Raw genomic sequence first — 25527 nt, 5'->3', positions numbered from 1 at the left:
TATTTTGTCATCGAACCAAGACAGCTAGATCAGATTTGAAGTTCTGAAAAGTGTCCTTGTATTATGGTTGCCACCCCAGTTCCCCCTTGCCCCTACAGATTGGTATCCAGAGTAGGACGCCCAATGTGATCAGCAAGAAGCCTGATAGACATGTAAACAGTATGAAACACCATGGCAACAATGGGATAGAGGCTGACTTTAGTGATGGCACATCAACTGTAGAGACCCACAGCTAACAGAGAAGAAACTGGCCCCTAGGCTGAGGGGGGCCTCTTTAGATTGTTAGGATAGCACAGCAGATGAGCTAAGAAGATGAGGGTCAGTGTGGAACTCAAAAGGAAGTAGGGGGAGTAAGGGACAGAGACAAGGCACACTGAACCCACACAGAAAGAGATAGAGACAGGTAAGTGGGGGGGCGATTTGATTGGATGTGGATGAGTGATCAACGGCGAGGCGGCCAATAGAGGGGGCCGTCTCAAGGCGATGCCCCTCCCACTGGCGAACAGATGCAAGAACGCACCAACGGGACACACACAGAGAGAGGGCCACTGTACCTAGAGAGGTTACCCTCCTGCAGAAGGCCCTGGGACTCATCTAGCACATTGGGTTCACTGTGAAAAGGGGGGCGAAGGGGGAAAATGGGAGTTTAGGGAGTGTAGTCGAGATCCATCACCACCCAAGTCCCTGAGCCCAGACAACGGGGCGGGAAGTCAGGGCTCTAACTGATTTATTTTAGAATTCTTACCAAGATACCGAGTCTTAGCTACTTCACAATGCTGCTCTGAGACTGTTGAACAAAAAACATTATAAATCAACAGAGATATACACAAAAAAATGGCTTGGTGGTTGTGGCATATGACTGGTTGATCCTTTTAAAAATATCAATTCTACATATTACATAAACAAGCCAAGATTTGAATCATAGGTAAGCATTTCTTAAAGCTACAGTGCATAGTTTCCGTCGCCCCCATGAGGAATTCTAAGTAATAACAACATTGTCGCTGCATCCACTGATTGCGCACGAAAAGCCACACCAATGGTTTATCCGTGTTTGTCTTAGCTGTCGGCCACTTTCTTTTTGGGGATTTTATTCCTGCTGTTGTACATGTTTGTGTTTTCTTAGCAGTACGATTACTGACTGAAACATTTTGAGGGCGCTTCTTCGGGTTTTTAGCCATGCCTTCACCTGTTGCAGCAGTCCTCTTACTCAGGGGCGGTTCTACATTGAATTACATCCAGGGCGAGACCCCCTTCGAGCGCCCCCCACACTCCCCCCAAAAAAAACACAAAATTGCAGAATTTTGCAAAATTACTATATTAGTGTATATTTATTTTAAGTTCTGATAACTTATACTGTCATATTTTGTGCAGAATTGTGTTCATTGTCTTTTGAAAATGTTGGAGGTGGAGATTGTGGAACTTAAAAAGTGTGTTTCCTGTTGTAATTGCAATAGTTAAATAATTGGATTCTCTTAAGTGTGTTTTTCAAATGTTCTAATGAAAGATTTGTGCAATTGAAAAATATAATTTTCTCTTTCACTTATGTTGTTATATATATAAATGTGCCAAAAATATATACAATCAGATATATAAAAATGTTAACAACAGCAGAGAGAAACAATAATATAAATAAAATATTAAGAATAATATACAAATAAAATATAGAATAAATAGGCCTATTCTAAATAGCACAAATCCTTCATCACACAAATGTGAAAACACACTAAAGAGAATCTAATTATTACACTATTGCACTAAGAACAGAAAACACAAACTAAAATCTGGCCTTCCTTGATGCAAAATCATCAATGATGTTATTGTGTGAAATCTGCTCCCCTATTGAATGCTGACGGGCGCACGGCCTTTAAAAAAAAAAAAAAGTAGTCAAAAAATGTTTGCATTTCAGACGGCCGACACGAACACGCACGCCTATCAACTCGATAACAAAGCCGTAAAGTAGGCAAGGCTCTTTCAACTCAGGATAGGATTGAGATGAAAAGTTGAACTGACACATAACCGCGATCAGCTTCGTGGGCGCTCAGTATTTGCGGAGCACCAACGGTATCGGCGCCTATGCCCAGCGACCCGTTTGACCCAGAGGTGAGCTGCTGTGCACAAAAGTCACCGGACTACACCAGTCTGTGAACATAGCCATACTGAGAAATACAGAGTTTTGTGGAGCTGATAGGCTTAAATAGCTTTGTATCAACTCATTTGGCGATGGCTTAGATGTAGCGGACATTCAACGACGCACTATATCTTTAAAGGCAGCGCTGCTCTGAAAACAAAAGCAATCTCTTTGGTTGAGTTTGAGCAAGTTTGAACAGTAAATACAGGAATGCGTTCAACAGAAAACCGTGTTATTATTCCTGGCTGCACACCTGCTCAACTCTTGAATAATGAAGAAAAGATCCTGCATATTGTTCAAGGCTCACAAACCAGGACCGTATTTTTTGGGATCTTTTCTTAGTTATTTGTCCTATGCTAGCTTTCTAATGCACCCCCCCAAGAGTTTCACAAGCTGAAAGATGTCTTTTTTTTCTTTTTATTTGCATGCATGCACGTGTGTATTGGGAATGTTACCTGTGGCTGGGCAGCATGGTGGCGCGGGGGGCCTCGGGCTGCAAGGCCACTGAGCCGGTGGCATGGCTGGAGAAACGGCGCTGTGCTATCATCCTAGGCAAAAAGGCTTCGTGTTCGCTCACCACACTGGGAATACTGATAGAGTCATCTGGAGGGAGAAGGGTGGAGGGCGGTGAGTTCAGTTCAGTGAATTTCTATAAATGTCAAATTTGAAAGAAAATGGGAATGTTTCTGACTCTCTTCGTCGTCCTCGTCGGTGCGGCTGAGTGTGTCTTGGGAGGGTTGGCGTGATGGTTGGCTGTCCTGCTCCCAAACTGTACCGGTGCCCGTGTTGGAGCGCGACATTGTGGCCAAACTGAGGCGATATGCTGATGTAGAGGTGCCCACTGTGCTGATGGACGTCTTGCCCTGGTAAGCTGTTGGGTTAGGGGCAGGTCAAACGGAAACACACAGGTTTAAATGTAAGTTAACAATACGAGGAATCATCTGATGAATTCAGCTTCAGAACATGAAAAAAGACAACTTTAAAAATGAAGATAATGCTAATATTTATTTCAAAATAAGTGTCTGACCGGAGCCGCTGTGCACAGCCTCCTTGAGGATCTTGAGTTCATTATTAAACTCGGCAAACAGGGAGCTTTTGCAGAGAGGTCGCGGGATGAATCTTCGCTCCAGCTGGTCAGCGATGTGGTGACGTGCTGTAATCTCCTCCTGAGAGTCAGCAGGCTGTGTCAACAGCTAGACGAAAATGAACACACATAAACCAGTGGAAGACAAACAAGAGCATAGTACACAAGCACACCCACAATTAAAGTGAATAAACAAATGAGCAGAAGGAAATGCACTTGTCCTTTACCTTGCACTGTATGAAGGGTCTCAGCAGGACAAAGATAGGGATACGGGTTCGGACAATGAAGTCAATGAAGTCCCAGAAGGCCAAGCCGCCCACCTTCCTCAGAGCCATCTCCTTCACCTGCAGGCTCAGCCGGTACCACTGGTTTCCCAATGAGCGCTCAAAGCAAACCAACACCACCTTTAGAGCTGCAGAGGGACGAAAGAGGATGAGAAGGGAAAGTGGTAGGAACAAGAGAAGCCATAAAATGCTGTCACTTCTTCTGATCCATACCCAGATATGCAGCCTGGCTGGTGGACTCTGCTAATCCCTCTCTGCGCAGATCCTTCCCTGTGTCGCCCGGGGTGGAGCAGTGAGCCGGGGAGGCGTCCAGCATGAAGTTCTTAGTGCGGGAGGTGGAGATGATCCGAGGAGGCAGGAGGATATTGATGACCGTCTGGAGGAGCAGGAAGATCTCAGGCTGCTCCAGGTGTGGGCTATCTGCAAAGGGGAAACAGACAGACATTTGATTTTGATCATAGACATGCTACGTACAATTTGATTTATGTATGTTTATGTTTTTATTCTATGTAACCAGGAAAGCACCAACAGTGAGACTAACAAAATAAAACTGATAACATGTCACTGAGTCATTATGCCAATATGAATCATATACGAATTGCATCCTTAAAATAACCTAAAATAGCATCTTAAAAACAACCTAAGAGCTAGTCTATATCCACGACGTTCCACTTCCGGGATTGGTCCGTTGCTGCTGGAAATTCCACTTTCTTTGTGTTGGAATTTTAAACTTCGGTGGATTTCTGAGGACTATGGTTAACTGCTCCTCAGATCTCTGCAGGGTTAATCGAGACAGATAGTTAGACTATCTGTCCAATCTGAGTTTTCTGTTCCACGACTAAAACAACCTTTGAACGTACACATGTTCCACCAAGACAAGTTCCTTCCCGATGCTATTTTGCAGCGGCACCGGCGCTCTGTCCGGCAATTTGCGCCGCCCAAGACGATTGTGATTGGTTTAAAGAAATGCCAATAAACCAGAGCACATTTTTCTCCCATCCCGGAATGCTGTGTGGACTAGCCAGATCCTCCTCTGCAGCGCTGTGGAGGAAGGTCTGGCAATACGAGACTACGTAAGAGCTGTCTCAAACAACAAAATAAAAAAATTAAAAAACTTTCAGCTTTCACCTTTGCTTCCAGAGCCTACAGTGAGCACAAAGGGAATGAGCAGGTTGAGCAGCATCCCCTCTCGCCTCTCCTGATTGGTGAAAGGTGAGATCACATGGCTCAGAGGAAAGTCCTCCTTCAAGGCCTAGGAGAAGGAAAAAATGGAGGACATTGGACAATTAAGTGTTTCTGATGAGTGGATGTCCAATGAGGAGTCAGATGAGTTAAACTGATGCCTACCTGGATCTGCAGGGCAACCAGTCGGACCACTGCTGTGCTGAAGGGCAGCGGAGGGGATAGGTAAGGGCTGAGGTGGAGAAGAGGAAGCCCATCTGCCACGCTGGAGGGACCAACCACACCCATCACCTGACAACACACAAATAAATGCCAAAACTCCAAACATTAAATATAATGATTTTGTGAAGTCCTCTGCGTCTGTTTGTTTCCATACCAGGTTGACACAGACGTTGATCAGCGAGCGAAGGTGTGGGAGGAAAGAGATGATTGGCTGTCGCTGCAGGGTCAGGCAGATGCCCTCGATCAGGTTGCTGGCCGCCTCCCACTCCACCTGTCTCCTGGAGAACACCAACCCAATCAACACCACACCACAACAGACCCATCCAAAAAAGCACATTTTTATGAGTTAAAAACAAAACTAAAAACAAAACTTATTTGTGTCATGTAAATGAAAGATGTTGACAAGGAAAATGTATCAAATCTACAAATCTTTAAAGCAGGGAAGGAAACCATCAGAGGGATACTGGTGAAACACTTACCACACTATTAATCCGCCATATAATCGTCACCTTCATGATCGTAGTAAAGGCCATACTGACGACAAATATTGCAAAGCTCACAAACATAGCCACCTAAACACTGCAGCAACAGATCCTGGTGTGAAGCACACACCTGTGACCGGTGTTCCTTCTGAGCCAGCAGTCTTATGTCACGGAAGAGGACGCAGGTGTGACGCCTGTTATTTGTTTTTGCTGCACTAGGGCAGTATTTGTACTATTGCTGTATGTACTGGACCACTATATTACTGATTAAAACCCTGAATAGGTTTGCACCTTCATATGTAGTTGATGTCTCTCCTTCTGTACTATATCCAGGATTATAGTATTTAAGGTGCTGTAGGTAGGATTGTGAAGATCCAGGACTTAGCCAAAAAAATTGAACATCAACAACTTCTCAGTCCCGCCCCCCTTTCTAAAGCCCAAAACGGTCTCCTGAGCCCCTCCCCCACAAGGGAGAAGGAATGCGTGTGTATGAGCAGTGATTGACACGCAGTTAGGCAGTTGAATTAAATGTAATGTTTTCTTTCTTTTCAATTTTACATAATGCTCTTTGAGCTGCTTTTATGTATGAAATGTACTATACAAATAAAGTTGTTATTATTATTATTTTTATATTTTCTTATTCTAGGGATGGCAATCAGTGACCAATCCACAATAATACATTTTCTTTTTAACTGTTGCGATAGATTGTAACAATACAATTTAGTAAAACTTTTAAAACAAGCATTAAAAGAACCTTAGTATAAAGTATGAGCATCAGTATCTCTGAATGAGTAATAATGAAATAGCGTAATGAAGTGTGCTTGTGTAAAGAATGAGTGAGGAAAAAAAAAAAAAAGTCCTTTAACTGCATTACTCTTGCGACATCACCAGTCAAATCTGCGATTGTGGTGTTTGTCTGAAATCATCTTTCATGACACAAGACTGTAAACTGGCTTAGAGGGACCACTGCTGGGGATCCATCGTTTGTACACACATCCTCACGCACCCACTTACACATTTAACTCCTCTCGCGCAACACGCACGCCCACAAGTACCCGCACGAAAACACGCCACACCATCACTTACGGTACAGCACCCACGAAGGCAGCACTACAGAGGACAGTGCCAAGAAGCCGTCTATCTACTGGACACATCACGGCACCGGCACAGCACGATACACTCACAGGGAGACAGAGAAGAGGGATTGTATTCAACAGACCTGGTGCATAATGCCTGTGGGCGAGCGCACCTGAGCGTAGGCATCTTGTGGATCTTGTTGAACATGCGGTCCAGCCTCTTCAGGATGAGGATGAGGGCGGGGCGGACAGCCTCGGACGACCAGTCGGTGATGGGCAGCATCTCCATGATGTAGCGGCGCAGCCCTCGGCTCTCCATGGTCAAGGTGTCGTAGGGAGCTAGCTTTAGTAGGGCGTGGGCGATCTCCGCCAGTCTGGGAAAGAGAAACACACACACACAGACACACCTTTAGTGCAACTTAATAGTGCTATAGTACTATAGAGGGTTTTCACGACGCGTCATCATACCATAAGTCGCCATGTTGGAGGTACTCCGCATCACAACAAAGCACAGGCACTGAAGTAGATCCCGAACACCGTCAAGGAAAATGGTTAATTATTGCCGTGTTTTAGGTTGTACCAATAGGTCAGACCGACAAAAACAATTGGAATATTATCGACTTCCAAAGGTTATTAAAAACCAGGGAGAAGAATGTCAGAAGTTATCAGAGGAAAGGAGGCGCTTGTGGTTGGCAAAGCGCAACTAGGATCTACGAGGGAAAAATCTGCCTTGTTTGGTCTTTGAAATGAAAAATACTATTGAGAGTCACTTGGCTACACCTTGAGTATCGCAATGATATCATACAGTTAAGGTTAGGTTGATTAAAGACGTTATTGTATTACTTACTTTGGCCTTCACAACACAACGGTCGTTAATGACTTGGTACTGCGTCTCCCTCACCCATCCACACACCATCTGGTTATAAGCCTCCAAACTTTTGTAGGATTTAAGGTCTTCCACTGTGTATGGGCTCGGCGAGAAAACCAGGTAGTTGACTATATCGGGAATGCAACTGAAGGAAGAATCACCGGGTCACCATGGATCCAAGAAGAGGGAGCCAACTTGTAGGGATCTGCACCGCCAGTAAACCGTAATTTCTCCAAATATCGCGCCTTTTCTTGTGGTCCAAGTCCTTCCCTATATGCCTTTGCATCTTGGACGCGTTTTGATGAGCTTTTCTGTTGTTTAGACATAAAGTATTAAAGTAGCCAAAGCGCACAATACTCCATTGCTCCATTCAGTTGTTTACACCGAGTGCTTCCAATATGGACGTGCATCCAGGTTACCGCGCAGAACGTGACGTCGGTGAAAACCCTCTATACAACAACAGAATTAATAAGCTATGGCATGTCAGATATGTCAAAACATCTGGAAAATTGGATCTAATAAAAGGTTGAAAAGTACCCATGGCATCATCCATAAATAAGTTGAAGACATTTATTCTTGTTTTATTGGCTCATTAGGTATGAAATGTTACGAAATGTAATGAAAAAGTTAGTTTTTAGCTACATTTTTAGACCCAGATGAATGAGTCACACTCTTCCCTCCTGTCTTTTGAGGAATTGTAATCAACTTGTAAACTTTAATTAATAAATCTGATCAAAGATGAAGTTAGTCATGAGTAAATTTCATCACCTCATGTGGGACTTGATGTCCAGCAGCTCCAGCGCCGTGACCCGTGGCTCACCGGCAACGTTCTGCAGGATTTTGAGTCGCGGCCCGCAGTGTTTGTAGAACTCGGTGCAGATGTTTAACAGGGACTCCCGTGGCCGTCGAAACTCTTCCCTGGCGATGCGCTCGTCTAGCTCCTCCCTCGGCATGCCCTGGCCCTCCTCCAACAGGTGGAGGTTGTCCCTGGGAACATGCATACAAACAGGATTACACTCAAGGTATCTATTCTGGGACCGACACAAAGTGAGTTAAATCATCTCCCACAACTGTTCATGGTGTTGTCCTGACCTGGTGTTGACCCCTCCTGACATGGCGTGGTTAGCTGTAGTGCCTCCCTTATGGCCCTGATCACAGCGGGACATCTGGGGTGCTGTCATGGGCCTGTGCATGAGGTGTGGATAATGTTATGAGGATTAAAAGCAGCTAAAAGGACATCACATCCGTATGCACAAATGCACAATGCATTGCTTTGTTGTTTTCTTTATTGCATGGGTCAAAGTCAGACCTTGTGAGGGTCTCTGAGCTGTACAGGAGGGCCTGCAGGGATGTGGCCAGAGCAGCGATGGCTGCAATCTCATCCCTGGCAGCCGAGGCTGACTCCATTGTAATCGTATTGCTCTTCAGCTTCTGGAGGTGGCAGGGCACCAAGGCCTCCAGCACCATCAGCATCTGGAGACTGGAGAGATACATGCAGACCATTAGAGAACAAAAAACAATCACCTTGGTAAAGATGCAGATACAAGAGGAGAGGAAGAATCCTCAATGCCTCCTCGATATGTTTCCATACCTCCTGAAGGATTCAGGGGCGTAGGCAACCACGGTGACACACAGCTTGATGGCCTCACTGATGGAAAAGGCCAAGTCCTCATTACCATAACAAAAATCTGAAACACAAAAAGTACAGCTTTCCATAAATAATGAAGGTATATAATTTAAATAAAAGACAAACAATATGTACCTAGAGATCGTAGAGGTTTCTCAGCCTTAACCAGCTCCAGAGCATCCAGGGCATCCTGGGTCTCGCCCTCCAGAGAGACCAGCAGGTCAAACAGACACTGAGCTGACACTCCTTTAGACAAACCAGTGCTGGTGCTGGTCTGGGATGGGAGATGAAGACAGAGAAATTCACAAATTGCAGGCATCCAGAAATATAAAAACATACCTTTATGTGAGTATTAAAGTAGCTACAAGGAACTTTTAAATGTTTCTGAAACGGTTTCATGTTCAATCTGATGATCATAAATGACTTGTAACAGCAATTGAAAAGAACGCTATTTTTATATAGTTTTTATTAATGCCTTTGTCCGGGTCCGAGTTTTCCCGCGAAGACAGAAATGATTTATGGCAGGCAGACCCCTGTGCTTGTGTAAGGGTCCTTGGGTTTCATGAAAGGCGCTATATAAATCTAAGTTATTGTTATTATTACGTTGGTCGCTACAAGAAACTCTTGCTAATGCTTTGGCTCGTGACACAGTGACAGTGACACCCGGTTTAGCTCACGATACATCCAAAGTAGGCTAAGTTACCGTATGCAACACTTTTGTCCAATGGGGCCGCTAGAATCAACACAAAGTTCCTCGTAGCTACTTTAAGGAGGCAAAAATGCACACACAAAACTTAAAATACCCATGAATTTGAATATGTGCGTGTGTGTACTCAATAGTCTTACTGTGAATTCCAGCAGCGGAGCCACGCTGGCAAACAACTGCAGGGTGAAGGGTTTGCGGTGGAGGATGTAAAACTGCCGGCAACAGAACTCAATGCCCTGCCTCAGTAAAGGGTCGCTCTCATAGTCAGCATAGACCTGTCATAACAATACAGAGAGGACACTGTCTTAGCAAGGTATGTAATCGCCAATGTATGGTGTCTGAAAAATAATGAAATTGTTTATTAGTATATCTATTATTATTATTATTGCCTATTAATAGTGTTGTTTTGTTTGCTTTTGGGGGATGCGTGCTATGTAAGTTATACAAGTTGTATAGTGTCTCTTATTAAACATTTTAAGAATATAAAGCGCTGCAGGACGCATGTATTCAGACCTGCAGCATGGTTGGCAGGATCCACTGGTAACCGCTCAGGGAGAACAGGTGGTTGAAGTGAACAGCGGTGTTGATGGCGGTGGCTGTGTACTGCCTGAGGAGGGCGCTGTCCTCTGGGTGCAGCAGCAGAGCCCCGTTGAAAACGTTAAGGAACAGCATCATCTCGTCGCCCCACGGGTACTCACTGGGCATGCCAAGAAACATTTCCTCCAGCAGCTTGATCCACAGCACCTTGTGGAGGGTGTCCAATCCAAACAGCTCCTTACCTGGGATATTGGTGGTGAAAAGTCTAAGCATATAATATGAACTAGAATGAAGTGCCTGATGATACGGTTGGAGTCTGTCTCACCTTGTGGCTCATTGACCAGTGAGAACTCTGCATCGATGGCGGTTCGTGGGAAGGACGGCAGACGAAGCAGGTCTTCCTGCAGCAGGGAGACGTGGGATTGCTTGTGCACAGCTGGCATGTGTTGTGTGAGGGAGATGAGGAACAGGACCCGGCCAACTTCCTCTAGTTTACGGGAAAACACCTAGAAAAAGAACAAAGAAGTAAAAAGTAACGGCATGAGAAAAAAAAAAATCAGACACTCTGACCATGTTTTTACCATGTTACAACTCTGTTCTCTATTTCTAAAGGGTGTTGATTTAATGCAGCAGACTAATTTCATAGAGTCAATAGACAGAATAGTCGAATATAAAAAAAATCTTCCACACCTGTTTCTGGATAAGCTCCTGCCCTTTCTCAGGCAGCATGTGGACCAGGTTGAGCTGAGGAGAGACTGATCTCCGGAAGGGGTAGATGTCTCTTACATATGTCTGGAGTAGGTAGACAGCAACATTTAATTGGAGAGTGGACAACAAATGTAAAATACTACCTCAAAAACAAGAAGAGCAAGTCCAGCCCAGCTCCTTCTCTGCTAACTGCTGTACATGGTTCATATATATATATATATATATATATATATATATATATATATATATATATATATATATATATATATATATATATATCTTCCATAACTAGCTACACCAAGATAAACCTAATGTACCTACCTTGCTGTAATGGATAAGGTTCCATCGTTTGTCCATGAGGAAGTAGTGTGCTGATCTGGCCTCGGGAATGTTAAAGAATTCCAAGCATTCCTGGTTTGGGGGAGAAAATACCATCTTCTGTAAGTTTACTTCAGTCAAACCAGTGCTTACACATTGATGCATCAATACTAAAAATGAAGCATAGCGTAAGTTCTGGCAGGTCACGGAGTCAAGCTTGGCTCATAGCTGACAGTTCCTAAGCCAGCACACCAGCTGATGGCTCAGCTGATTCCCTCTTTTCATTGGATTTCCAAAAAGAGCACTCTATTTAAACTGCTTTTCCCAGCCCACCTTGCTGCATCTCTGCTAGCGCTTGCAACCCACCACCCCAGCTCCTCCTTTTAAATTTATGTTGTCTGACTAATCAATGTCGTGTCTCTGTTATTGATGCTGCTCTGTTCTGTACCCTATGGGGATCCTGCAGTGCTGTTCTCCCCGCTTAAGGCTTGTATGTATGCACACATACAAGAAGGGCAGGGAGGTGTGCTCTCCCTGCCTCATGCTTTCCACGTGTGCACGTGGAAGTGCGGGGAGGCCCCAGAACTGAGCCCTACCGCCAAATACAAATTGCAGATGAACAAATCTATTTTGAGAAAGTGGTCCTGACTGAAATCTAATAATATCATAACATATGACTGACATGGGTACTTTTACTTTGATACTTCAAGTACATTAATACGATTTTGAATGCAAGACTTTTTTTCTTTGCAATGAAGTGTTTTTACATTGTTGTACTGGTACTTTTACTTAAAGTGCTCATATTACACTCATTTTCAGGTTCATAATTGTATTTAGAGGTTGTACCAAAATAGGTTTACATGGTTTAATTTTCAAAAAACACCATATTTTTGTTGTACTGCACATTGCTGCAGCTCCTCTTTTCACCCTGTGTGTTGAGCTCTCTGTTTTAGCTACAGAGTGAGGCATCGCACTTCTGTTCCATCTTTGTTGGGAGTCGCACATGCGCAGTAGCTAGGTAAGGACTACTAGCCAGTCAGAAGCAGAGTATGAGGGCGTGCCATGCTAGCAGCTAGGCGAGCATTATAACTTATGTGTTACAAAGTGACGCACGTTCTTCACGGAATGGTGGAGATGGTAAGTCCCTTTGGGGTGGACTTTGGGCTTTTTCACTTTGTAAACCTATAACATGCACAAAAAGATATATAACACAATACAAGAAAGGGAAAAAGCCAAAAAGCATAATATGAGCACTTTAAGTAACGGATCAGAGTACTTCTCCCCACCACTGGTGTCCTTACCTTGAGCAGGGCTTCAAACTGAGTATCTTCATGGACTGGAAGCTGTGTTGGGATGTCACATTCGTTCTGCCCGTGCACCACCAGTGTTTTGGTTCCTGCACCAACAATGCAAAAGGAAATATTTAAATATATTTCACATATTATTGACATCGTCCTGATTAAATTAAATGTAGGGTTCTTTAGGTCATCTGTCTCAGCTACTGTACATCTCCATTGTGCATGATATCTGGAATCTCAATGTGATCTAAGAGGGCTTTCACACCTGCCTCATTTAGTTTGGTTCAATCGCACTAGAGTTTGTTTTCCCCCCTTGGTACGGTTCGTTTGGGGAGTGTGAATGCGGCAAGCGCACCAAAAGCGGACCAAACAAGCGTACCGAGGCCTGCTTGATGAGGTGGTCTCGGGAAGCTTTCAATCAAACTCTGGAGCGGTTTGTTTGTGGTGAGAACGTGATTCGACCTTGAACCACAACAACTGGGTGCTCCGCAAGTCTAAGCTAAATGGCTCCTGTAACCAGGTGTGCTTTGCAATCTGCGATATGGCAGAACCTGCAAACTATAGCAGCTTGCAATGTTTCTCTCACAGAAATATACTGCGGCCACTCGCATTTCCATGGTCAAATCAGTCGGCGCTAAAGTTGGAGACAGACACAGGCACAGCAGAGCGAAGTCTCGGTGACCAGAGCAGAAGTAGTAATGTTGCTCGCAAAACAATGTCTGATGATTTAAATTAAATGATGGTTTGACCATAGAGATGCAAGAAATATGCACCAGTCCAGAACGTATTTACTTTCTTGCTCCCTCACTAGACACATCTGACCAATAAGCGGAGTGAACGTTCCTGCATGGTTTGTAATGACGCATTTTGGTACGCTTGGATTTTTCTGTGTGAAACAAAAACGGTAAATCGCTCCAAGTTTACAAACTCGTCAAGTGATTTCGGACCAGAGCAAATGAACCATAGGTGTGAAAACGCCCTAAAATGAATCAAAGGATCAGGGAGATCACCTGGCATGGATGCGGTGACCAGCAGTTTGACCTCACACTGCTCCTTCTTCATGGTCTGCTTGAGGTCCTTGAAGAAGAGCCCCTCCACATAGCCGACCACCTCCCACAGGAAGGTCAGCGTGGCCGAGATGGCGTCCATTCCCCACTCACACGGAGTCCGAACAAAATACATTATAAGTCCCACCTAGAGGGGGAGAACCGTTTGAGAGAAATGATGGTTAACTGAGAGTTTAAAGAGTATTGAGGATTAAAAAAAAAAAAAAAAAAATGGATAAAGGTATTATTTCTTCACCAGGTAGTTGAAGAGGATATGAGAGGTCTGGGCCGGCAGATCTCCAATGTTGAGCAGGAGCTTCCTCAGCATGTACATCAGCTCATCCTGGCATAACAACACAAAGAATTATTATTATTATTCAACCTTATTGTCATTGCACATGTCACAAGTATATAGCAACGGAATGTAGTCAGCCTCTAACCAGAAGTGCTTTAAGCAGTGATTAAATAACTTTAGTTTATACAGAATACAAGTCGTGTCACATTTCCCATTTTAAGCCTTTAGCTTGTGCACTTATCGTCATTAACTTACAGTGTAACTGAGAAGAAAAGCCACTTCAGATTCGGATATTGTGTATGTTCACTTACCTGTCGGTTGCTCACTGTTAGTTTTTCCAAGAAGTGGCGGAGAACCAGGGCCGGATCTTCAATCAGACAGTTCCATAGGATTTGTTGGGCAACAGCACTCACTAAGGACACATTGAAGGAAATATTTTGCATATACAGTATGTGATCAAATCTGAAATGTGAAAAAACCTAAAAAAAAAAAAAAGTTGATGCAAGTGCATCTTCTGCAAACTAATTGATGACATAATGCAGAGAGATTATATCAATAAATATATTTTTCATGAGGGGCCCGATAGTGTGTTAATAGAATATTTAACTGAGTGACATGTATGTCTTTTTTTCAACAATAAATCTAAAACAAATGACACCTACCAGCCACGCCATCATCTCGAACCTCCCCGTCCTCCATGAGGTGCACGATCGGTAGGACTGCAGCACAGATGCATGCTGGGAAGACGGCTTGGGGCGGCTGTACCATGTGGTGAGTAGGAGTGTGTTCTGTTATGTTCTCTTCATCTGGCAAAAACATGAAGGAAGATAAGCTTAAGTTTAACTTTAAACATGAGCAAACAAAAGAGGTTTGATGAAAGGTTCCCGTCGTCAGGGATTCTTTATTTTCATACCTTCAGCACTGGCCAATGAGCGGACAGACCACACGGAGCCCCGACGGAAAGAGTAGTTCCTGTGGGAGTTACTGGAGGCGCAGGATGGGCTGACGGACAGACGGCGTGATGCCAGGTTCACCACTTCTTCTGCTGGCGGGATCAATGCCCAACATGATCAGTACAGACACAAGGAAAAACAACATGCTATCAGGGCACAGCTCTGTCAGCAGGCAAATCCCCCACCAAACGTTTGTATTTCGGCGTATATGCTTGTGTGCCTGGTACTTGTAGCCCCACCTTCTTCCTCCTGCTCAGGCGGGGGGCTGCATGTGGGCTCGTAGCAGGACTCCTGAGCCACGGGGATGGCCGTGATGATGCTGGCCTCGCGGCCCAGACGCCGCTTCTCTTCCTCCTGCTGCAGGTTCTTTAGGATGTGCTCGGCTCGCTGGTGGGAGCGCGACACCGCCCGTGCTGAGAAGGATTTCTGGAAAGGGTGGGATGGAGGGTGGCGTTGGATCAAACAGCACAGAGGTAGAACAGCGGGGGCAGCCATACAGAACGTTCGGAATGAGGCAGTGCACAAATTAATACAACATTGACAGTTTAAAAATCTTTCGGGAACGTGTGTGCACAGCTATTCTAGGCTCACGGTTACATCTGAGGAGCATTTTGTAATGTAAAATGACCGGACAACACATCAATACAGTAACTCTCCTCCAGCACATTGATCTCATGCTCTAATGCTATCCTGAGCATCATGAATAACACTGTTGAAGTATTGAATAGGAACAATTTCAATCATGACAAATTGTGACACAAATAAATGTACCCAGACTGGAATTTGGAGAATTTACTGTATCTTGTGTACAGTAAATGCCTCACAGCATTCACACGAGTGCTCATACACATCCAAATAGGCTGAAGACGTTATGAAAAACATACACAGCAAAGTCATTCTCATCCAATGACCATGCATAAACAGCACAACACACACAAAATGTCTGAATGTCCGATGCATGCTGTTATTTTTTTTGTTGTCTTACAATCACTCAAAAAGTGTACTAACACTTGCTCTGTGGTGTGCATCACTGATCAAGATGCAAATATCTGAAATGACCCATGAAACTACCCCAGCTTCTGATCCATGATATAAAAAAAAAAACCTACAGCTCCCAATGGGCTAAAAACACATTTTCCCTCCTGTCATTAATGATCTGAGGTAACAAGATGCATCAGCACAAACATCTGGACAGAAATACCAACTTACTATGGCATGGACTGACTGAATTAATGTGGAGTACTAAAAACAAAGACAGTCGATAGATAAATTATAGAACAGGTGCTCGCAGGTCGTCATCAAAATCTATTAAACATATTTTGATAAACATGCTTTTTAACAAAAAAAGACAAGAAAGTAAAAGGAAACACCAAGAAATCTGTTTTTACTACTTTGAATGACCATTCTAACCTTAAAAATGTATTACATACAGTATATGTTTTTCTTGAATTATCAGATTTCTTGGTGCAGTTGTCCACATTACACTTGCATAGCAACAACAAATGTATTTTAAAGCAGTCTAAAGTGCATTGTATGTGCTTTTGGTAAATAAGATACACACTATTCAAAACAGACATGTTTTTTTGGGGGGGGTTTTTTTCACAGGTCATAGGATTTAAAGTGCCAGTTCACCTTAAAGGTGCTCTAAGCGATGTCACGCGTTTTTTTAGGCTACAACATTTTTTGTCACATACAGCAAACATCTCCTCACTATCTGCTAGCTGCCTGTCCCCTGAACACACTGTAAAAAACGCAGTCTCTAATAGCCACACACAGCAACAAAAACAAACTGCGCCAACCTGCACCACCAAACATAAAAAAAGTGTTCCAGCCAATAACCGACAAGAAGGATTTGGGGGTTGGGGGGTTGGGGGGTTAGTGTGCGGAAGGGAGGGGACGGGATGAGGAGGAGGGAGGGGCGAGCTAGCCTCCATTTTGTTTGACAATACTTTGAACGTCAACAAGAAGTTACATCATCCAACATCGCTTAGAGCACCTTTAATAACGAAACATGTTTTCTTAACCCTAGGTGTATCTAACCATGCTGAAAGTTTTGATTTAGTTTGACTGCATTTTGAGAGATCCGTCTGTTAGATGTCTGCCTACACACCCCAATATAATGGAGGTAATTGGATTTAATTAGTGCAGTACTACTTACAGTACGTTTCTGTTTAAAAGAGTCCCCAGTCATGCTAGTGGCTCTGTGATGCTGTACTTGGGCACAGCGGTGCTTTGAGTTAAATGCTAACGTCATTGCTGTCACAATGACAACATGCTGATATTTAGTAATGTTTACCATGTTCACCATCTTAGTTTAGCATGTTAGTATGCAAACATTTGCTCACTAGCACGAAATGCAAAGTACAGCTGAGGCTGCTGGGAAAGTATGAAATGTAACCATTATCAGGTCAAAACATTTGACTTAGCAATTGTTGTGTTGTGAGACATTTGATTTAAAAATCACAAATGTCAACCTTATGGTGACACGAGCAGAAAGTCAGGGGATCACCACAAGTCAGCAGGATTAATCTTGTGGAAACCATGAATGTTCGTACAAAAATTTCACGGCAATCCATTAAATCCATAAAAAAAATTAAAATAAATGCTTGCATGGCTAAAAATAAAACAGCAATAGGTCTTTCCAGGCACAGTGTCCCCTAATACTTTGAATAATCTGGATCTCTCAAAACCTGGACAAAAGAAATAAAAGCAATCTGCATGGCTAGATACCAATAGGTAAGTGATAAAATATGTTTTTTTTTTTGAGTGAACAGACCCTTTAATTTACATTGAATCTAAAACAACCTGACTACCTAACCCAGGTCAGTTTGTTGGTGATGTCACAGCCACTTGTGCATTTGAAAGGTGGTATGATTTCAGTGCTCGAATTACGTGGGAGCCAGAGGGAGCCGAGCTCCCATAGAGTGAGGACTGGCTCCCATGAAAGCAACTAAGTCAAAAATCTGAGGGGGTCTCTCACATCTGAAGGTGTCTGCCATATGTGGTATTGTAATTTAATCTTAAACAACGCTCATTATCCATCCCTGTGCGGTCTCTTACCATTAAAGACGTTAAATTAAAATATAAAATATAGGCTACTAAGGGACGTAGACCTGAGCCTACCCTGCGCTCATGAACGCAGCATGACTGCACTTCACCACCACACCACTAGGCTATGTCAGCAAACCGCATAGGCTACGATCGATTTGACAGCACTCGCAAGTCCGAAGAAGTCACCTTGCTTTTAGCTTAATGTGCTTTTGAGGTAAATACCACCAATACATCTTAAATAAATAAATCTGTAGCTATCCTTTGCCATTCAGAGCTCCGGAAAAGTTCCCAGATATTTTGAAACACCTGTCAGCAATACAATGCAACCTCTGATGGCGGAATATTCAGTGAATAGGCTTTCCGACAAAATTGTTCGTCTATTTATGTTTATGTTTTATGTTCAACACACGAGACGACTGAACACCCAGGTGTTGTTATCACTACGTGTACATTATAAGACTAGAACATAGTTTGGCTGTGCAATGGCTTTATTCATTTCTGCCAGTTAGTGCATTTTCCCTGTGTAGAAGTTAAAGACTACATGCATTATTGTGTTTGACACTGAGGATATCTGAGACGGTGGTCCGGTTCAAATGAGTTAGGCTACGTTTTATTTCATTTTGAAATTGAGAATGACACTCTTTCTTTGTATTGCGAAATTGAAATGAAATATGGACTATTACAATCAATAATATGTTGAAATTAATTAAAAGGAATCCATTTCTGTAAAAAAAATAATCTGTTGTGTGCGTGTGTCAAGTTATAGCCTAGGCCTACCGTGCGCATATACTGCGCAAAAGCGCCAACTTTTTTTTTTATGAGATAGAGAGACCCCCTTAAAGACAAAAAGATAATTCGAGCACTGTATGATTTACACAAAATGTGTTTATTACATATTAAAAGTGATTGAAAATATGTGCCTACATTTTAATACTACTAAAAATACAATGTTATAGCAATTGTTGAAAGTGTTTGTTACAAAGCGGTAAATATATGCATATTAGGCAAGCCACTTGAACAAGAGGTTCAGACTTACAGACTGGTCTTCATTGATTGGGTCCTGGACGCTGCCTGTGTTCTGGGGCACCCAGGGGGGGTCAAATATGGGGACACAGGGCATGCCCAGTATAGGAGATGGCAGAGTGAAATTGATGCTGGGTGGAGGGATCTGAAACAAAAGATAAATATAGTACAACATGGGTCAAAGTAGTAGTTGTTTTCTATATAAAATGTTTATGTTTAGCAAACTGTGCTAGCATAAGAGTCTTGTAAGAAGCACATTTTAACCCTTCTGGACAACCTTTTTAGGGACAAAGTGGAAACACAACTTTCTCTTTTGTACCTTAAAGATCTGCTGGGCTCCTTCCTCCATGCGAGGCCACACCTGGTAGCGGAAACGCCACAGTGTGTAAAACTTCAGGATGGAGTTGATGCGCTGGCAGGCCTCCTGGTGCTGGAACTCTGCCATCATCATTTCGGTCACTGCGTCGGGGACCTTTACCGCACACAGAAGGAACATAGCAGCTGGAGGGGATTCAGAGAGGGTGGAGGTGGGAGAAATGAGGTGAGGCAGAAATGGAAAAAGGGAGTGAAGTGGGCAAGAGTAAGGACACAAAAAGGAGGCAGAGATGGAAAGGGCAGGAAAGTGGAAGGTAAAATGTGGTTGAAGCCAAAAGAAAGGATGTCAAAAAAAAGTCAAAGTGTGGAAAGAGGATGAAAGGATGGGGCAAAATGTCAGAATATAAATTATCTGAATATCTAGGACAAAATGTTTCACACACTATGAGAGGAAAGCTAACTTAAGTAAAATAAAATAAAGTACTTCATGTATCATATCATAATCTAAAATCATGGAAAACTCTGAAGGGCAGAACAACCTACAGAGGAGACCCACAGATCACTGATGCACAGCCTGATGGCCGACTCACCAGCAGCAGCTGCCATATGTTCATCCACGCTGAGCAAGAGTTCCCAGGCTGCAGGCTGGATGTCTCCATACATATCGTCAGTCAGGATGGGAGCTGCCTTGATCAGCAGGGAAAGTGGGGCCGGTGAAAGGCTCATCACCTGAAAAACAATAATAAAGACAATCTGATTAACAGCAGTTTTGTCATGGATAGTTATTTTAGCACCATTCTTGAAATTTCCTTGCGGCTTCATCCATTATTTTGAGAAGACTTACAGTAATCTGAATAATTCACTCTCTAATAACAACCACTTCACCTGGTTGCGGATGTACTTGAGCATGCCTGTATCCTTCTTCCCTTCTGTGTTGGTGTCATTGGGTCTTCTCTTCATGGATGGGGTCCTCAGGCAAGATTTGTCTGAACACTAAAGGCACACACACTTTCATAAACCACCGCAGAAATGTTTAAAACAGGATGGTTGGATGGATAGTTGTTTAAACCCACCTCCTTGCTCTTCTTGGCACGTGCACCAATGTTACCAGAGGATGCGCTGTCCTCTCTCAAGCTGTCCACCGTTTCGCCGTACACAAGCTTGATGGCGCGGACCAGACGAGCACAGGAGCGGCTGTGGTGCTGGTAGCAGCGTGGGTGGCAGAAATCTATATGGGTACAGATGAAACTCTGCTGGTTGCAAAGCAGGATCATAATCTGAGCCGAGAGAGAGTAGAAGGGAGGGGGGAGTCAGTGTGTAGGAAGGAAAACACCAACACCACATGCACACGTACACTTCCACACATACTAAAGGCGCATACATGGAGCCAGGACATGTTGCGGTGGTAGTTGTCCTCTGTTCCTCCTGAGCCCTGGCCCTCTGGTTCTATGCTGGGTTCACTGGTGCTAAAGGGACTGCCTGCAACAGGAAGCAAGGACATGCAAATGTTTAAAATATATCATTTTATCTCTTATGACAGAGGGAGAATATATATGTTCAATATAACTTTTGTTGTTTATAGGGATGTACAGATGCCAAGGGATAATGAAACAAAAAAAATGACCTATGTCAGTAACAGTGTCCCTGCTGTGTGTTTGTGATAGCAGCCCTTCTTCGTTCTCTGACTCAGAGTCCTGCCGGGGCATCTTGGTGCTCTTGAGGCTCCCGGCCCGGCGTATGGAGGACAGAGAGCCACCTTTTTTTACGCGGAAACTGCGAGCCCCTTTGATCTGAAGCAGCCGGGAGCCTCCGATACGAATCTTACGAATGGGTGCTGGAGGAGAGGGAAGTGGGGCGAGATTATCTGAATTATTTATAATGATAAGCAGACAGGGCAGTAATAAACCAAATGGCCTTACTCTGTACGACACCAGATCTCACCTTGAACTTCCTGCGGTTTCTTCTCGTCGCAGGTGGTGTCAGACTTCAGCGTATGGCTGCTGCTGTTAAGCGAATCGTGTCCATCCTCGTCATCAAGGATGCCTGCAAAGCTGATTTTCCTCTCATAGCGATGGCGGCCAAGGTCCGGGTCCAGACGCATGCGGCAGCTGTCCAGATCCTACAGCCAACATGTGAGCAGGTATTACATGTTTCCAATTAAATTTAATGTTGCATATTTATTTATTTATTTTTGCACAGAAGATTTGACTACTGACCACGAGAGGTTCAGCACGTGGGCGTGGTAAGCAGGGAAAGGTTTCTCGTAGGAAAGTGGTTATTTCCAACAACAGCTGGCAGGCAGCCATCTTTAGAGCAAAGGGGCAGCCACATTTCGTAGGATTGACTGTGTCTTGAATATAAAACAATATGGTTAGAGAACATTATTTGAAATGGTTTTTTTTTAGTACAAAATCTTAACTCAAGGTCCACTTACTAGCTTTTTCCACAGGTTTCACAGACAGTATTCCTTAATTTTGCTCAGTTGTGAAGATAGCTCTTGTCTAAGTCCCATACTTACTTCACATACTGAGCTGCTGAGGAAGACTGAGATGTGGTGGAAAGTACCAGAAAAAGCTAACAAGTGGACCTTGAGTTACTGTAAGATTATTTTTTGTCACAAATTATTTCACTTGAATAAAGCTGACACCACATATATGCAACATCTAAAACATGTTTAAATTAATTTAGTAAGAATTATAAAGAATATTCAATTGGAATCCTGTAAAAAACACCAAAGATGTGCTGTTAAGGCATTAAACACTCTTCTGACTCACTGTCATCTAAATAGTCCTCTTCCTCGTCTTCTTTTCTCATTCTCCGTTTAGTTTCTTCATCAAAAATGTAACCCAGGATGTTTGCAGGGCTCTCGCTGTCCGAGTGACAGAGTTCACTAAGCCTTGTGCCGATTGCCTGAGCAGATAAAACACAAAGAAACACATTCTTACACTTAAAGGTCCTATGCCATGCTGCTTTTTGGATGCTTTTATATAGGCCTTAGTGGTCCTCTAATACTGTATCTGAAGTCTCTTTTATATAGACCTTAGTGTTCCCCTAATACTGTATCTGAAGTCTCTTTTATATAGACCTTAGTGGTCCCCTAATACTGTATCTGAAGTCTCTTTTATATAGACCTTAGTGGTCCCCTAATACTGTATCTGAAGTCTCTTTTATATAGGCATTAGTGGTCCCCTAATACTGTATATGAAGTCTCTTTTATATAGGCCTTAGTGGTCCCCTAATACTGTATCTGAAGTCTCTTTCCCGAAATTCAGCCTTGGTGCAGAATTACAGCCACTAGAGCCAGTCCCACAATGAGCTTTCCTTAGGATGTGCTATTTCTTTGTCTGTAGCTTTAAATGCTATTGAGGAGAAGAGAGGGGGGGCAAGGTGGAGGGTGGGGGTGCGGCAAGCCATGATGTCTCTCTCTCTCTCATGGGTGGGCCAAATTCTCTGGGTGGGCAAAGCAGAGAAAGGGGAGGTAACCTTTCCCCTTATGACGTCATAAAGGGAAGATTCCAGATCGGCCCATCTGAGCTTTCATTTTCTCAAAGGCGGAGCAGGATACCCAGGGCTCGGTTTATACCTATCGCCATTTCTAGCCACTGAGGGACCATAAGCAGGCTGGGGGAACTCATATTAATGTTAAACAAACCTCATGAAGTGACATTTTCATGCCATGGGAGCTTTAATATAGACATTATTATGAATTGTCACCAGAGATAATTAATAGCCAGAAATCTTTAACTCACGTCTCCCCACTGGCAGAAATGCTTGGCAGCATTCCACTGGAGTTTCTGGTTTCTTTTGTTGCCCACAATAGGTGATCTGCCCCTGGACAGGCCTCTCTTGGTGATATTTACATGGTGGCCTTTCATCCACTCTGGCCAGTTGCCACGGTTACAGCGATGGACAAATCGGGCACATTCGAGAAAGAGGGAGGCCCGGGCCACAACTGGAGCTTCCTGGAAGAACCAAAACGTAGATAGAGATTTTAATGTCAGTGATTACAAAATAAAAGGAGTGAATATGACGTGTATTCTAAAACATAAGTTGATTTAATAAAAAAAGCACCTTTTACAGTACAAAGTCACAAAGTGCTTCGCAAAAGTCAAATTGTTCTAATTAAGACCAAAAAAAACTGTAAAAAGAACAAGCAATACAAAAAGAATAAACAAAGAATAAAAAACGGTAAAATAAATCTTAAAAAAAATGTAATTAATACCAGGTCCAGAGCAGCGGCAAGGATGGAGGCGTCAGGTATGGTTCCTGGCTCGCAGCAGTTCAGCAGGAACTGGAAGCGTTTCATGCCTTGTCGAATGGCGCCCAAATTCACCACATTCTTGTTCTTCATGGCTTCCTGACTGGCTGCTAGTCGCTCTTGAAAACCGTGTGGTCCTGAAGGAGAGCATGAACAAAGAACAAGAGAAGAGAAGAGATTTCTTTTGAAAAAAACCATATTTGGGTGTAAACTGAAGGTTGAAGATACATATAGACAGACATTGCATGACGCAACATCACCATCCAGGACATTTAACAAAAAGCACTGAAGAATGAAGCTGAGTGAGAGATGGACACACAGCCATCACTTGGTTACACTTGGATTTCAATTTACGATGTTATCTCAAGAGACACAAAGAATTATTACGCAAAGAGTAGTAAAAGAAAAAATAATGTCTCTTATACAATATATGTTTCGTAATGGGACCTAATAAATCACATTGAGATGACAAGTGTAACCACAGCCATACAGAGGAAAGCTGTATGTGGACCATTCTGTTATATCACTTCGCTGAAACTCAGGCATTGGAAAATACCACCAGACATCACCACAGAAGAGACAAAGAGCACTGACAGCGTCATGCTTGCCTTAGCACAGAGATATGCTCTACAGTAGAAAGATGGTTTCATAGATATGAGTTACTCCCACACACCTCCTTTCCTCTCTTTCCACCAGTAAGTGAAAGAAAGAGGGAGAAGACAGGACGTGCATAGTTGGAAAGAAGGGAATGTAGACTTGGTAATATAACACACAGTTATGCCAATAAGTCTGAAAAACAGAGTGTATTTTTTTTTTTTACAAACTAGACACTGATGGGTTGAAAAAAATACATTCAGGCTAACAGAGTGTAGGAGGCAGCTATCGGCTGAGTGGGGTCAGCCCTATGTTCCCACAGCCCAATGGTCCCACAGCCCTACGTTCCCACATTTCTAAGATTTTTCTTAAAATTAGGCCCTATGTTAGGGTTAGGGTTAGGGTTACATTCCATCTGTAGTCCATTACTACTGGATAATAGGTTGGGTGTAATTGGCTACCAAATTGGGAGAAAGGGGGATAAAATCTGATACAAATTTATGAAAAAGGAAATGTGGGAACATAGGGCCTAATTTTCAGTGAAAAAAAAAAAATCTTAGAAATGTGGGGACATAGAGCTGTGGGACCATTGGGCTGTGGGAACATAGGCACGCTCCCGGCCAAGCTGACGTGGAGAATGGCGGACGGAGGAACTTGCAGAAGAGAAGAGACCACGACTTGCGAGGCGAGACAAGACACGACACCACAACGGACAAACAGAGGCAGGGACAGAAAGAGAGGGAGAGAAATAGACAAAGGACGATGTGGCGTGGGTGGGCAAGGGGCGCCCCAAGGGTGGGGGAGGTCTACCATCTTTCTCTTCTGTGTGGTGAAGCTTGGATGGATTCCTCCTGCCAGACCTCCATTTACCGAGCCGCTTGAAGAAATTTTCCTCCTCGTCCCTGGCATACTCCGGCCCCACCGCGCCCCCTTCAGACAACTTCACAGCACTGGTGAACTTCACCTAAGACACACAAACACACACACATGGATACAGTCAAAATAGAACCATGCTCAGACAGACAGGCAGAGGCCAAATCAATTTCAAAATAAAAGTATAAATGCTGTTTTAGAGCCTTTTTTACCAGTTCCCCACAGAAATACTAAATATATATATCCATATTTTTGATTTATTTGCTCAAAAGTAACTCAACTCAACTATGTTTGTATAGCAACTGTCATACAAACATGCAGCCCAAAGTGCTTCGCATTGAAAAATTGAAACCCAGACAAAAAACAATTAAAAAAATAGAAACAAAAATAAATAACATTTTACAAGAATAAAAATTACAAAAATAAAATGTTAAAAATCTATAAATAAAAGTCAATAAAATAAACACCGGGGATATAAAAAAAAATAGGATAAAAACAATGATTAAAACTTAACAAAAAACTAAGGCTATAACATTACTCCGAATTAAAAGTCAATTAAAAAGATAGGTCTTTAATTTCCTTTTAAATGGATATTGGGT

At 43.2% G+C, this 25527-nt stretch overlaps 1 protein-coding gene across 1 annotated transcript in view; it reads right to left on the bottom strand.

The window, feature by feature from the left end:
* unc80 (unc-80 homolog (C. elegans)) overlaps positions 1–25527 on the bottom strand; it is a 55548-nt gene that overhangs the window by 4896 nt on the left and 25125 nt on the right. The window contains exons 21-60 of the mRNA XM_078244160.1: positions 24926–25019; positions 23426–23598; positions 22953–23165; positions 21978–22113; positions 21420–21553; positions 21145–21322; positions 20828–21037; positions 20585–20682; positions 20277–20480; positions 20089–20196; positions 19794–19932; positions 19208–19389; positions 18902–19033; positions 15054–15240; positions 14775–14906; positions 14524–14667; positions 14173–14273; positions 13823–13909; positions 13531–13714; positions 12524–12618; positions 11226–11315; positions 10887–10988; positions 10522–10702; positions 10173–10438; positions 9800–9934; positions 9089–9227; positions 8918–9014; positions 8636–8806; positions 8419–8511; positions 8095–8352; positions 6632–6832; positions 5055–5178; positions 4844–4969; positions 4625–4748; positions 3710–3916; positions 3440–3624; positions 3156–3321; positions 2820–2999; positions 2584–2731; positions 555–611 (exon numbers count right to left, since the gene is read on the bottom strand). Coding sequence (XP_078100286.1) covers positions 555–611; positions 2584–2731; positions 2820–2999; positions 3156–3321; positions 3440–3624; positions 3710–3916; positions 4625–4748; positions 4844–4969; positions 5055–5178; positions 6632–6832; positions 8095–8352; positions 8419–8511; positions 8636–8806; positions 8918–9014; positions 9089–9227; positions 9800–9934; positions 10173–10438; positions 10522–10702; positions 10887–10988; positions 11226–11315; positions 12524–12618; positions 13531–13714; positions 13823–13909; positions 14173–14273; positions 14524–14667; positions 14775–14906; positions 15054–15240; positions 18902–19033; positions 19208–19389; positions 19794–19932; positions 20089–20196; positions 20277–20480; positions 20585–20682; positions 20828–21037; positions 21145–21322; positions 21420–21553; positions 21978–22113; positions 22953–23165; positions 23426–23598; positions 24926–25019 — 5981 coding nt within the window. The remainder of the gene's footprint in view (positions 1–554; positions 612–2583; positions 2732–2819; positions 3000–3155; positions 3322–3439; positions 3625–3709; positions 3917–4624; positions 4749–4843; positions 4970–5054; positions 5179–6631; positions 6833–8094; positions 8353–8418; positions 8512–8635; positions 8807–8917; positions 9015–9088; positions 9228–9799; positions 9935–10172; positions 10439–10521; positions 10703–10886; positions 10989–11225; positions 11316–12523; positions 12619–13530; positions 13715–13822; positions 13910–14172; positions 14274–14523; positions 14668–14774; positions 14907–15053; positions 15241–18901; positions 19034–19207; positions 19390–19793; positions 19933–20088; positions 20197–20276; positions 20481–20584; positions 20683–20827; positions 21038–21144; positions 21323–21419; positions 21554–21977; positions 22114–22952; positions 23166–23425; positions 23599–24925; positions 25020–25527) is intronic.

Source organism: Sander vitreus, chromosome 24, assembly GCF_031162955.1.
Source record: "Sander vitreus isolate 19-12246 chromosome 24, sanVit1, whole genome shotgun sequence".
NCBI classification, from domain to species: Eukaryota; Metazoa; Chordata; class Actinopteri; order Perciformes; family Percidae; genus Sander; species Sander vitreus.
Note: the sequence above shows the minus strand (reverse complement) of the source record. Positions and strands in the feature narration are given on the sequence as shown.